At 39.4% G+C, this 13896-nt stretch overlaps 2 protein-coding genes across 6 annotated transcripts in view; one reads left to right on the top strand and one right to left on the bottom strand.

Moving 5' to 3' along the window:
• The window catches only part of LOC113665335 (low-density lipoprotein receptor-related protein 2), a 57044-nt gene extending 47714 nt beyond the window's left edge, over positions 1 to 9330 (top strand). For all 5 annotated transcript variants that reach the window (XM_089194288.1, XM_089194287.1, XM_089194285.1 and 2 more), the window contains 13 exons: positions 92 to 349; positions 777 to 971; positions 1353 to 1602; positions 2281 to 2681; positions 3023 to 3145; positions 3519 to 3609; positions 4061 to 4183; positions 4858 to 4962; positions 5356 to 5490; positions 5671 to 5738; positions 6339 to 6426; positions 7022 to 7145; positions 7888 to 9330. In XM_089194288.1, coding sequence (XP_089050414.1) covers positions 92 to 349; positions 777 to 971; positions 1353 to 1602; positions 2281 to 2681; positions 3023 to 3145; positions 3519 to 3609; positions 4061 to 4183; positions 4858 to 4962; positions 5356 to 5490; positions 5671 to 5738; positions 6339 to 6426; positions 7022 to 7145; positions 7888 to 8139 — 2213 coding nt within the window. In that variant the 3' untranslated portion in view covers positions 8140 to 9330. The remainder of the gene's footprint in view (positions 1 to 91; positions 350 to 776; positions 972 to 1352; positions 1603 to 2280; positions 2682 to 3022; positions 3146 to 3518; positions 3610 to 4060; positions 4184 to 4857; positions 4963 to 5355; positions 5491 to 5670; positions 5739 to 6338; positions 6427 to 7021; positions 7146 to 7887) is intronic.
• A 559-nt stretch (positions 9331 to 9889) lies between these two features.
• LOC113665338 (leucine-rich repeat-containing protein 57) lies at positions 9890 to 13885 on the bottom strand. Its single transcript, XM_027181017.2, has 4 exons — positions 13659 to 13885; positions 12728 to 12863; positions 11336 to 11793; positions 9890 to 10453 (listed from the first exon to the last, which is right to left on the bottom strand). Exons 1-4 carry the CDS (start codon positions 13737 to 13739, stop codon positions 10412 to 10414), a joined length of 717 nt encoding a protein of 238 aa, XP_027036818.1. The 5' UTR covers positions 13740 to 13885; the 3' UTR covers positions 9890 to 10411.
• Positions 13886 to 13896: the final 11 nt, after the last annotated feature.

Genomic DNA, 13896 nt, shown 5'->3' with positions numbered 1-13896 from the left:
ACATAGTCTTGTTCCCTCGTAGCAAACTAACTTTCTGAGACACCTATTGCCTTCATGACACTCAGCTCACATTGGCTTCCTTCATCTCCAGGTGGAAGACACAAATCTTGTGGGGACACCAACGGTGGCTGCGAGCAGAATTGTACCTTGCTTGACGGAGGGGTGGTGTGTTTCTGCTGGCATGGTTTTGAACTGTCCGTGGACTCACGGAAGTGTGTGGACATTGACGAGTGTCAGGCATTCGGTGCGTGCAGCCAGCAGTGTATGAACACGCGAGGAAGCTACAAGTGTCAGTGTAATCAGGGCTACGTCAGTGATGGTATGGACGGAAAAGAATGCAAGGCTACAGGTGAGTTGGTTCATTAATTTAGCTAACATCTGAGTAAATAACGGAAGTTTGCAACCTAACATTCAGTCGATAACTGCAAGAAATTTGGAAATAAATATGAGGTTGTACACGCTATGGATACGAGTTTTAAATTTTTCGAAACTCGAAGAAAACTTAAACTGAATTTCGGGGAAAGTGTTTGTGCAGTGTGATCGTAAATGTTTCGGAAATGATTATTTAGCGTTCCCAAGGGGTGTGGATGAGAATATTTTCAATAGGGAGGCTGAGTGTCCTAAACCAGCGTCTTGTCGCGGTACAGAAGATTACCGGGTGGAATTGTTGCGTAATATGATCACTTCTCTTATCAAATAGGATCGCATAATCTGCCTCCCTGGTCTCTTTCTTGTAATGTTAGATTATGCGGTGCAATTTTTTCCTAAAATTGCAGGGAAACCTCCATCTCTTCTTTTCCCATCTGGTGGAGATATCCGGCACATGGGGCTGGACGACAATAACAGGGGTCCTTACGGAACAATAGCTTTCAGCCAGGGTTCCGTAGGGGCTATAGCTGTGTGGTGGAAGGAACAGCTGGTATATTGGACCGACCTGAGAAAAGGCACCATCAAACGGGCTAAAGTACCAGGTGATACATCTTTCCAAGGCTACCTGAAATAAATGACCTTTAACTCCCTTTCCGCTTCGGTTTGCAGTTGGTCCTGACGAAGCCTATTGTCCTCGGAAGAGGGTGTTATAGCGGAGCTCGTGCTTCCAAATTGTACTAGCGCATCCTTAAGTAAAGAATATTCTATGAAGCGTAGGAAATTAGGTTGTCTCTCGATGAAAACGTCCGTTTTTCCACATGCAAACCCTAATTCCACTTGCCCTACATTCTAAAATGCTTGAAATTTGAGCAAAATGAAGAGATGTAAAATTCGAACAACGGGAGCTGTTCTTTTCGCTCAAGCAATACTACTCATTATTTTGGGGGCCTTTTTTAAATTTATTCTTTCGGTTTTTTTTCAAGGCGGGGAAGAATTAAATCGTCGTACGGCCCGCGCTGTCCCTCGAAAAACAAAGCAGGAAATACAGGATCTTTACGTTCCAGTGGGAAGAGCAGAAGGTTTAGCCGTGGACTGGTTAAGTGGGAATATCTATTGGACTGACGCAAAAAAACGCGTCATTGAAGTGGCATCAAAGGATGGTTACTATAGATACACTTTGTTCTTAGGACGTATGAACATGCCACACGCCCTTGTTCTTGATCCGCCTGCCGGGTTAGTATTAATGCTACTTTCTTAACACGGCTGGTAATTTGCATGTTAATCGAACTATCTATCATGACTTTCTATACAAGGGAAACGAGACAAAATATTTTGGGGCGAGCTGATAACGGTGGAGGCGAACTTGTAATAGAGCGAATTCACCATAAACCGGAGACACGTGCAAATTTTAATGATCCATTTTCTGAAGCAGTTCGAAATAATTTGAAGTTACCAGTCAAAATTATTAGCTCGCTAGTGGGTGAACTCGCAAGGTGGAAGAGGGCGGACTTGTGAAGGGGAAGGTTAGCCATAACCCGGAGACAAATAGTGCTATGTCTGAAATAATATAGTAATCAAAGCTAATTAGAGAAACTGGTCAAAGTTACCGGTAACATTTTCGGGAATTCCTCACTAGTTTCGGGAATTCCTCCGTGGCAAAAGAAGTATAGTATCCCGCAGTCACAATTACAGGTTTTCTTACTGTAAACACAACCGTTTTCATTCTCGCACACCTTTTGTAAGGAAAAACACTCCCTCAAAAGCGACATGCATGACTACACTCAATCTAAACTCAACTACTTTCGGGACCAGTCTCTGAAACTAGAGCTCTTTACCTTGTGTTTTAGGGGCGGGTCGAAATCGCGCTATCTGTATGTCGCAAATAATTCAAGCGTTATTTTTGAACTTCAGGCGAATGTATTGGTCCGAATTGGGTTACCAGCCGGCCATTTACACAGCGCTCATGGAAGGAGGGAATCGCAAAATTCTTGTACGGGACAAAATCCAGTGGCCAGTCGGATTGGCCCTTGACGTTCCAGCGAAACGACTCTACTTGTGTGACTCTAAAACAAGACGTGTTGAATCTGTTAGCGTAGACGGACTTGACAGGAAACTTGTAAGAGAGTTTCCAAGCAATGATATACCCGTGACGATTGCGTTGCACGAGAATTTTGTTTACGTCACAGTGCAAGCTGGTAAACTGTACAAGTTGAACAAGTTTGGCCAAGGTCCGCTGACGGTTTTGGTGCATGGACTCAAGCGTCCAGTTGGGTTGGTTGTGTTGCAGCAACAGCAACAACATGTACCAAGAGGTTGGCAAAATTTCGCTGCTTAGGTTCTCAGTTGACTATTTGATGTATACTCTTTGTCGTTAAGTACACGTTGTTGTGTAATTGACATCGCATTGGCTGATAAGAGAGGTGAACAAACTGAAAACAAAAGCTTTCGGTTGAATCGTATAGGGTCGTGCGGTTTTAAGAATGTTCTCTTTTTGAGTCGGAATTGCTTCGGAACTTTTCCCGTAAAGTTAATGCAATGCGAAGTTTAAATTTAGTTTTAGAAGTATTAGAGTGCTTTGGGTTTAGTGTTGTAAAATCAAAGCCAAATTATTTACCATAGCCCAAATTACTGAATATTTTTTTTTTATCCTTAGACTTTATCAACAACTGTGCTGTCGGAAAGAACAAGTGCTCTCACCTTTGCCTGTCCAGTCGTCAGAAGCCTGTGTGTGTGTGCCCCACAGGAGACCCAGGAAAATCTGGTGACTGTCAGACAGGTATGCGTCTGTTGTTGTTTTCTTATATACATTTTTCTCACCTTTGTTCGATTTGTCCGACAATGTGATTGCCAGTTGAGTACCCTTATTAGCGATCAGTTTTAACAAACTACCTCAAGTAGTACCTCGTTATCTTTTTATGCTGAAATTGAGATCTGACGCCGCAAGAATCGGTAAACACATCCAGTCATTCTAGAAATTCCTCATGAATATGGAATTTCATCGTTTAATCCATGTTTCCCTCGGCGTAGCCGTTTGAACTCCTTAAGGTCTCATATGCATTATCCTTTCTGCTTTTACTCCTTATCTCTGTTCCTTTGCTTTTTCTTTCTCCTTTCCACTTAAGTAGGCTTTTTTTTACTTCTTTTTGCAGGAATTAAACCGCCCCGTCCTCCCCCAGTGTGTTGGCTTGGACTGTGTGGAAAAGGAACTTGTGTTAATGTGAGGAATAATGCCTCTTGTCGGTGAGTTTTATCTACAGCTGCTCAACTTTCTCTTTCTCTATGCTTCTCAAAACTCAATTTGGCGACCTAAATCACACTAGAGGTAGCCAGATATAGCATTTTAGTCGCTAGGAAAAAACCCATCGTAATGACGACTTTCAACGCGGCTACCACAATTTTTCTCGCCAAAACGGCCCTCTCGTTAATTTCTCTCGTGGAAAAATTAGGAAGGACATTTTGTGTTATGTTACACAGCATTTTATGGAAACGTTTATCTGTCTTAACTCGAGGTTACAAACACTAAGAATTAATAACGTCACAGCTTGCTAAAAAGACCGTGGGAGACAGACCGACAGATTAGCGACTTTTGTGAAAAATTTGGTCGGAATTTTTTTCTCTACTCAATATTTACTTTCTTGTATTTTTATTGTTTATATTCTGTCTGTTTGTTTGTTTATCTTCTCTTCTCCAGTTGTCCAAAAGGTTGGACTGGAACACGCTGTGAGATAAGCTTCACACCCACCCCACAGTTATGTACATTGAAGTGTCTGAATGGAGGGATTTGTGTCATTAAAGAAGGAAAACCGAAATGCAAGTACGTTGTGTGTTTTTAAAATATTTTCATTTCTATTTCCTTATCTAGAGAAAAGACGTTGTCCTTGACGTGCTGTTCAACTGATACATACATACGTGCATTAGTATTGCGTTACTTTTGCTTGTTACATTATAGCCAGGAGCTCTTCAGCGCGAGCCTCTATGTCCTCTGATTCCATGAATCAACCCTTCACCTAGTAGGTTTAATTTTTACAACGGTGTTTTCCCGCGAAAAGTGTTGTATTTCTGTTGAATCAACCGCGAATCGTAGATATCGATTTCGCTGCCCAATGCATGTGAGCAGACGTTTGAAGGAAAACAACGGGATTTTCATAGCTCTTTTTGATTAGGTCCTAGAACTTTAAACTTCCCCTGGGTGCTTTTCTTTCAACAGATTTTTCTGGCAGAGTGTTAACTCTGAGGCGTAGATAGAGGAGATATAGGCTCTTATTGATGTATAAACTTCTGTTTATAGCTGTATTCTTCTGTTTACTGTTGTATACTCTTTCGTAGTATCCTGGGATAACGTTTGTGCAAAAGCAGTTCTAATTATTGTTTTCCAAGTATTCCGGGTTTTGCTACAAACTTTACAGCTAGTGAGGGAGCAGCAGCGTTACAAGGTGGATTTGTCACGTTAAACCGTATGATTGTTTAGTTTTTTCTCTCTCTTTCCAGTTGCCTACCACGAACAATGGGTGTATTATGTGAGGTCACGTGTGCTCTGTTTAGCTGTAGTCACGGAGGAACATGTATTGTAGAAGATGGGCATTTTGCTTGCAGGTAAGAACAGCTCCTTGTCCAAACATGGTACTGCCCCTTTCCTAATTAATACCTCGAGGATATTACATTGCCGCACACGGGTACGAATTCAAACAATAGCTCATTGGAGGTTCATCCACAAGCTTAACAGTTAGAACCATCGTTCTGAGATAGATAAACAGCACCTCATGGAAATACTTTCAAAAGCTTTCATTTCAGTGGTTGCAAAAAGTTTAATAATTGTCCTGAACTTGATAATTAGTACCAGATTGCATGACATGATAGATAGTGCCTCATCGAAACAGTACCAAGTGGCTTTCCAAATGGGGTCTGTTTTTTCCAAACTTCTTATTAAGTTACAAGAGGTAAGTAAATTACCTAAATTTAACGCCTGGTTTGTTCTGTGTTCTGCAGATGTCGAAAAGGATATCGTTACGTCGGAAACAAAATTTGTGCTTTAGACCCATGTTTTGAAGATAATCGTCGCAGAGAATTATGCGGTGATCTAGAGTGTGTTGTCAAGAATGATACCAACGAAGCATTGTGCCGGTAAGATGCACTGATGTCAATTGTTTAGATATGAAGCAAAGTTTGTTTTGAACTGATCTGCTTGAAATGAAACTAGTAATTTTAATGAAGCGAAAGTTATGGTGTTCTCGCAGTGATTTGGTCCTACAATATACAATCTATTATATCATTTTTAGAATTTCTTTGATTTTGCCGTTTTAGATGTGCCAATGGAAGCTTGGCGAAGTCTTGCGGGAAACCGCAAGTACTGGGGAGAGTTGACCACGGCGGTGAGTTGTTAGTTTGTTTTTTCAAAGGAGGAGACTTTTTTTTCTTGGTATCTAAATTATGTCACGAAAAATGAACTTTGTTATGGTTTGTTATCTTTCTAAAACTCATAGAAACCTTGGTTTTATTAGTTTATAAACGGTTAAAGGTCTGTGCGATAGACTTCGGGTTGAGAGGTCTGGGTTTCACACCTGGCCGGGTCATTAGCGTCCCATGCAGAGGGGGGGGGGGGTGGGTGGGGGAAAGAAACCGGGATAAGCTCCGGCTGGAAAGGCCTTTAGCTAAACCTTCCCTTCCTTTTTTTCTTAAACGAGGAAGGTAAAGAGAAGGGGTGGGGGTGGGGGTGGGGGTCGGGGTCCTGTGCACGTTACACGCATAAAAATCGGATTGACAAATTTAAGGTTCACATATCGCAAAAAGCAAAAATATTCACAGTGCACGAGGTTTTAATTACGTATTTTGACTGGTCATGAAAATTATACAAAACCCAGACAGCATAAACGATATAACATTTTCCTTGAAAGATTACCCGCTCTTTGTGTTGGTAAACGTTTTTTGCGGCTACGTGTTGACTTTTTCCTTCTTTCATTCTTTCTTTACAGCACCAGCACAGATAATTGTCCCGGTAGTGATGGCCTGTTTGGTGCTCATTGCTTTCCTTATTGTTTTCCTCTACCTTCGCCGTGGCGCGTAAGTTTGAATTTAGAGTTGTAAAATAAAGCACGTCGACCTCAGCTCAGTGGTCTTAAATTGAAAAGTCGCACACTATTGTTTTGTTCCAAACTCGACCTTTCACACCGGAACATTAGTATGCATATCATACTGTTTTTCTACACGTTTCCATGGGTGCTCATAAGGAAAATTTATTTAACAATCACGAGTTTCTTTAATTAGTCATCATTTCCTTTATTCCCCTGACCTTAATGTGTGATTAAGGGGTGACATTGTAAGGAGAGTTTAGATGCTGATCACTTTACTGACCTCACACAATGCACAGCATAATAAACGGCAGGGCATGAAAGAACTACGCAGCTTTAATTTCAATTGAATGATAATACACTAAGGGCCGGTTATTTAAACAAAGTTTAGCCGTTGTTTTAACAAAAGCTATCTTCAATTTAGCCGAACCTTTTTATCTGAAAATTTATTTTTGTAAACAATGTCGAGACAGCCGAAAGCCAATAGTGAAAGGACATATATTTAACTGAATCAACCCTCTTATTGAGAATCCCTGAGGCTGGCTGCTGTCCGTACAACTTTTAAGGATCTTCTGTTACTTTTGAAGCGCAAAGAAGACTGAATACAGCGGCATGGCAGTTCAAGTCGGGAATCCATCATTCCTGTACGAAGAGATGCTTGATTATGAGGAGAGTAACCCAAATCCCGATGTTGACGACGGATCAGAAAAAGTAAGTTGATAAACAGATGTAGCCTGCAGTGCAGGGGTCTCATTAAACTTATTAGGAGGATTTAGAATGGACATTGGGCGAGAGAGTGGAGATAGACGAGTACAAATTGCCCCGTCCCCTTCCTTCTCCTTCCTTTGACCGTCGATCACCCCTTTAAAATAAATTTCTTTCTTTACCCAGAATTTCGCTGGGGTAAAAATCAAAGATGGTAGCAATGATTTTCATCAAGAAAATATTGAGCACTCGCTCGGCAGAATTACACCTGCTTTACAGGCTAATACAGATATAGTTTGAATTTGATATCATAGTAGAAGAAACTATTTCGAGTGTTGGTTTATCTTGAGTCGATTGTGAGCCCATTTCGACCCTTAATAAACCATTTTTTGCATTATGTTTTTGTTGCAAATGTTCGAGGTTTCTTTTGCAGGAAAATCTTAGAGTAGAGAAAGTATAGTTTCTTTATTGCTCTTTTAGTAACCGGAAAGAGAGAGAGACTATATTCGTAGCTGCTTTGCAGCTGCAAGAATGTTGTCATGCAAGTTTAGGTTTGTATCGTCTTTATAAGTTGATGAATCTTGCGTTGCGTTTGTAACGCAACGTGGGCAAAGGGTGACGTGACGCTAAGGTTATACCAGCGAAATGGAATTGCCTCATGTTCGTTTTCTCAGCGATGTTCTTTGTGTTTCTTTTAGTATTGTTATTTTGACAATTTGTATCGTTTTTTTTTAAATTTTATTGTCAGGGTACAACCTTTTCCAATCCTGTTTATGAATCTGTTTACCGCTCCGAGACGAGTTTGGGTTCTGAGGTGTTCCACGAGAATAATCTGCCCAAAGTGGAATTTCGTAAGGGCAAAGTGGACTTTTCAAATCCGGTGTACGAAGCCTTGTTAGCGCACAATACGTCGCGAAAGCCTGGGTCGGTATTCTGGGGAAGTGCTGAGAATGTAAACGGAGAGGCCTCGGGTGACCAAGTCGAGACAGACTTTCTATGAAATTACAAACAAGCCACGTGTTCTTGACAGGACCACGCTCACGAATTTGAGAAGAACATGAAAATGCAAGCCAAGGGAAAAGAAAGAAATAAAGTGTCAAAACAGGAACAAGAAATCAATCTTTCCCAAAGAATTGTTTGCGTTTTGGTGCTTTCAGCGTTTGTTGTTGAGTTTGGAGAAAAGTTTGCATTGCCCTTATATCATAAAAATGGCGAGTTATTTGCTGCGCATCTTCAATGTATTAATTCGAAATTGGTCAAAATCACGTTATTTAAGTTGGCAATTTATAGGAACTTGTTGAACGTAAATGAAACGTTCTGCTTGCGAGTACTGCTGGGATTGCTTTGATTTACTCTTATATGTAACGCAAACGAACTTAGTTGGTGTCAGTCTCCTTGAAATTTTATTTTTCTGGGATAACAAAACATCGTAATGAATTTCTAGAATTTTTGAACAAATTACATTTGACTACAGAATATCTCAAGTTTTAAACTCCCAGTATGTGTTATCTTAAATGGTTTTTGACTGTAAAGTTTGGTAAAACGCTATAATTTTTAAATCTAAATTGTCACCGTAATTTTAATGATTATATGGCGCAATTAATATCTACTGCTTTTGCTAATTTTTTTTGCTGATTTATTGCACTCTCTCCATAAGCCAGCTTTTTATGATTTAGTTCACAAAGTTGATAGCCCTGACCAAGTAGTTGAGGGAAGATACGAAAGTCAAAAATAAGTTATTACAAAAAGTGTCTTGGTATCAAATTCTTGAAATTGAATTTGTACTCCCAAGAGATGTCTTTGCTCGTTATGCAAAGAGAAATTAGCATTTATTATCAAGTTTAACCACAATTATAAAGTTATAATAATACATCATGATATATTTAAAATTGGTGTAATATTCTCTCACAGCTTTCAAGCAGAGAATTATAAAACATAATCTGTATTTATTGTGCTTGTCTTTAAAAGTTTGAATGTTTTAAGTTATGAAATATGCTACAGGTATATATTTTTGTAGTTGTAGAACGGTTTGAAAACACCACATACATGTAGCTGTTTATTTATAAGGTGTAATATTTCATGTTTAATGTGATCCAGATCACTGTGGAGGTAACTCATCAAGGCAGTATGATATTAAGACAATGTTAGTTAACCTCAACAGCTGATATTAAAACAATGTTGGCTAACCTCATTACCCTGGCTGATTTTGTCTTGAACCCCAAGACCACCCTTTTCTTCCCTTGGATGGCCACCACAAGTTGATTCAATATTACATTCTCTGAACTAACATTATAAGAATTGCATGGTTGACAGTAAGGAGAATTACAAATTTGATCTGGGAGTTATAGGGTTAACTGCCAAGTCTCTCTCCTTTTGTTGCTACATATTTCCTTATAAATTAGTTGTATGAATTTGGTGTTACCGGTAGGCCAGGACAAAAAGTTCCACCTGATAAGTTTGATTTTTGTCATTACCTGTTTGGCAGGTGTTATAGGGAGAACTTACATAATGATCACTTCTGGGAGTTAAGAGCTTAGGAGATGTAAAAGTTTTGAAGATGGATTACCGTTATGAAAATTAACAACTGCAGAACAAACTTTGAGCTATGTTTTTATGCAGTATTCTTATCTGAAGAATTTCTGCAACATCATGGAGCACCTTAAATGCTTTGGGTAACACATCATTTACAATATAGATGTCCCTGGTTCAAATTCTTCAGTATCCCACAAACTGCAATATCTAAGCAACAATCCAAGCAACCAAGAGTGAGTTTTAATTCCTTGTTAATAAAGTGTTACATGATACAAGTGTTAATCTCTTTCAATCAACCCTACAATTTTACTTCAATTTTAGTACACTTGGCAAAATAAAAATCCTGTTTTGATGACCACTCTACAGTTAAAAGTCACTTTGGTTTTATCAAACGAGTTGATAACATGAATTGGTTACCATAAAAACATGCTAAAGCTGGGAATTTGAGCATGAGCCCTTAATCAGGATTCCCTTTGAAGGACAGCTTTCAACATTTTCATAGCTCATTGCTGCAAGCAGCTTGGCATCTCTAGGAAGAGGTTCTGTACATTAGTGCCATAATGACAGTAAGGTTATCGAAAGCAATTACGCATCCTTTAATTATAAAGAGGGGAGTCACAGATCCCCCTTCCTCACTCTGGTCTACACCATGCCCATAAGCACAAGCAACTGTCACAGTGATCTAATTTACTACACACAGGTCTTTGTGAGCACCAAGACAACAAGTATTCAGCTCGGCATCAGGTGAACTTCTTTTTAGTTGCAGTAAATCGGGCCATGTACTAAAGGAAAAAAAAAAGAAATGGCTCAACATCATGGTCACTATCGAGCAAAGATTTTTATTTTAATGGCTCAAGGTAGCCTGTTATACACTCTCAGAAAAAGCAGGTGAGAAAAAAATTAGGGGGGGGGGGCGGGGGGTCACTGCCCTCCTAATTGCCCTTCCATATTCCTTCCCATGCTTACTCCACTTTTAGTCATCCTCACAAACTGAGTGCCTAGAACATGCCAGGCTCATGGACAAAAAGATCTTGATTTTTCAGGGAATGCTGTGGTGGTTTCATTCTTAAGAAAAATTAAAACTTGTTACTGTATTTTCCTAATGCACAGAAAGAATCATACAGATCTCCTCAAGGAAGATAAACATGTTCTTGCATATCTCTAAATAATGAGGTGCAAACCCCAAAAAGATAGTCTGTACATGATTTTGTACTCTGGAAAAAAGCCACCAGTAGAAATTAAGCAATTCTGGGCAATTTCAAAATCACCAAGCAATGGAGGGGTATTAGTTTTTTCCTTGAGTCTTTCCACTGATATCTACCTCACATAAAATTCATGACCATATGGATAACTGTGTGAAAATGCTCCAAGTACAGTTACAAACTGTAACTAATCTCAAACCAGGACAGAAGCAACACTTTTTGATCATATACTTAGGAGGCTTGGAGACCAAGCCTCTTTATCTTGTAAACATGAAGAATTTGGTGTTGGATTGAGATAACAACTTTTGCCTGATGAGTTTGATTACTCTTGTTTACTGTTTGCAGGATAATGTATGGATTTGCGGGAAGAACTTACATGTGAATTACTTCTGGGAGTTAAAGGGTTTTACTGCACTCCTCAAGCATATGTGATTCTTGCAACATCACTTTTATGTGACATACCTGGTCATAGCCTTCAGCCTCTCGCAACTGTTTTGTTTCAAACAAATTACCATCCACTGCAAGCAGGGAAATCTGTGATTCCTTCAGAAGTTCTGGATTAACAGCATCTAAAGCCAAACAATTTTCTTCCAATCTAAGAACTTTGAGTCGAGGACATCTTGCAAGACTGGCAGGAAGTAATGCAACTTGGTTTTTATTCATGTTAAGTTCTACCATTTGTAAATCTCCCACAGACTCTGGAAGACTGCGGATTTTGTTATTGGACAAATCAACCACATCCAAATGCTTTGAGGTACCAAGGCCCTCTGGGAAAGCTGTAAGCTGATTGGAAGCTAGTGAAAGGGTTTTAAGATGGCTCAGGCTTGTGAAAAGTCCTAGAGGGAGGACCTTAAGATGGTTTTTGTTGATAATTAATACTTCTAGCTTCTTCAGCTGAGAGAGTTCCACTGGTAAAACCCCTAAGAGACAGAAGAAAAGAATTCTTGTTAGAATGGATTTCCAAATGTGTCTTCAGGACACCTCTGAAGTATTTTCAGAAAGTCTTAGGGAATATTTATAACATGTTAGGAAAATTTTGGCCATCTCTAGAGAAACTCCACATTTGGCCAAAACCTTCCATAGTGAAAGGACGAGCATTTCAGGCCCATTTTTGTTGACTCTACAGGACATCTTCCAAACAGAAATGAAACATCTTTGAAAATTTTTGCGAGAACTTCAGAAAAGTTTGGTCAACTTTGGACTTGCTGGCCTCTGAGAGTAAAAATTTCACATCAACGCCAAAGTGCTGTAAATCTCTCCCATACTTCATTACACTCCTTTCTGACTGCTGGCATTAAAAAGCTGCTTTCAGTTCTACTTAATGGGATGTAAAAGTAAAATTGGGTAAGCCAGGTATTTTCTCTTTGGCTTCTACAGTATATAAACTAGCTTGTGTCCACTGGCCCTCATTACTAGCATTTTAGTACCAGGGTGTTACAAAATAAGTTTGAGGCATTGATCAACACCTGCCAGAGAGAGGTCTGCAAGTGGTTATGCATTGATAATGAGGGCCAGATTCCTTGCAGACCTATCACCAGCTTGCTTGGTTCAACATCTCAAAGCCTCTTCTTACAATGAATGTTCTTACCCATGAATCATGAAGTAAGGTCATGAGAATAAAGAAAGATATCAGCAGCTAAAGAAGCTGTTGATTGTTACACAAATTCTCCTTGTCAGCACCTAAGGAAATGTATAGGGAACAGTATGGAGAATATGTATACTGATGTTAGGGTATAAAGAGTTGACCTCCGTGACAAGGGAAGATACGCTTGTGCTGCAGTACTAATAATAACTACTACATAGTGAGGCCTACTTCCAGGCTACATATAAACAAGACATAAAGCTATAGTTTACCAATACTGTTTGATGACAATGTAAGACTCTTCAAGGAAGTAAAACTGCCAAACGCTGCGGGCAAAACCTTTAATTTGTTCTCAGAGAGGTCCAATGTTCGTAAGGAACTCCCTAACCTTAGCAACTGAGGAGGAATCTGTTTGAAACAAAGTCACAAAAAGCATTTACATGTAGCTGTTGTCCATGATCTGTAGGCATGCAATATAGTACATGCAACTTGCAACATACACACAGAATGCAGTGCTAGCAAGATCTGAACTTTTGCCAGTACTGCATGCAGATGACATAAAACAAAGTTTACAGCGGAATGAATAATTAAAACACGACAGCTGTTATAAAAAACCTTAGCACAGTTAACCCTTTAATCTCAAGGTCTGTTATTTTATTCTTCCTTCCATCTGTCACACATTTCTTTGTATGTTCATGACAAGAATTTGGTGTTCGATCAAGAAAACAACTACCAAATAAGTTTGCATATTCTCATTACCTTTTTGCCAGATAATGTATGGATATTGTAAGGAGAATTAACATGTTAATCACCTCTAGGGGTTAAAAGGGTTATAGAAACCTTTATTAAACTTAAACATCCCCTAACGGAAGCCTCCGCAATCACATGAACTGTAATGTGAATTTTGTTTCAGCATAGATAAAACGTTGTAATAAAGGAAATTTTGAAAATTGCAAATGGAAAGCAAAATGGCATCTGGTACCGCAACGAACGCTTCATCCATCTCAGACGTGAGCTTCACCTTCCGTCAATATTGTCATCGATCCAAGACATTTACCGCAACGATACCGGTCGATCTCAAAAAATGATTTATATATTTTCAAATAAAAACAATCTATGAACCATACTAAGCGTAAAACGATCAAAAAAAGCACGAGACTTATTGGATTATCTTCCCAAGAACTTAAACCGATCGAGTTTTACCTCTGACAGTCCCTTGCCACAAAGAGAACAGACTCCAGTTTTTTGTGCACTCTCTAAATGTGGAGACAGCGAATTACCCATTTTCTATCAGTCTATCAGTCATCGGGCGCTTCCTTAGCCAACTCCGCTAAATTTCAACGAATATTCACAATCATAATATCAAACAAGTCTGTCATGTACATTGCAACCCTCCCTTCCGACTATTTTTCAATTAAGCTTAGTAGCCTGGCGAAAGTTT

This window comes from Pocillopora damicornis, chromosome 14 (genome assembly GCF_964200805.1).
Source record: "Pocillopora damicornis chromosome 14, jaPocDami1.2, whole genome shotgun sequence".
Classification (NCBI taxonomy): domain Eukaryota; kingdom Metazoa; phylum Cnidaria; class Anthozoa; order Scleractinia; family Pocilloporidae; genus Pocillopora; species Pocillopora damicornis.
This window is presented reverse-complemented; position numbering and strand designations above follow the sequence as displayed.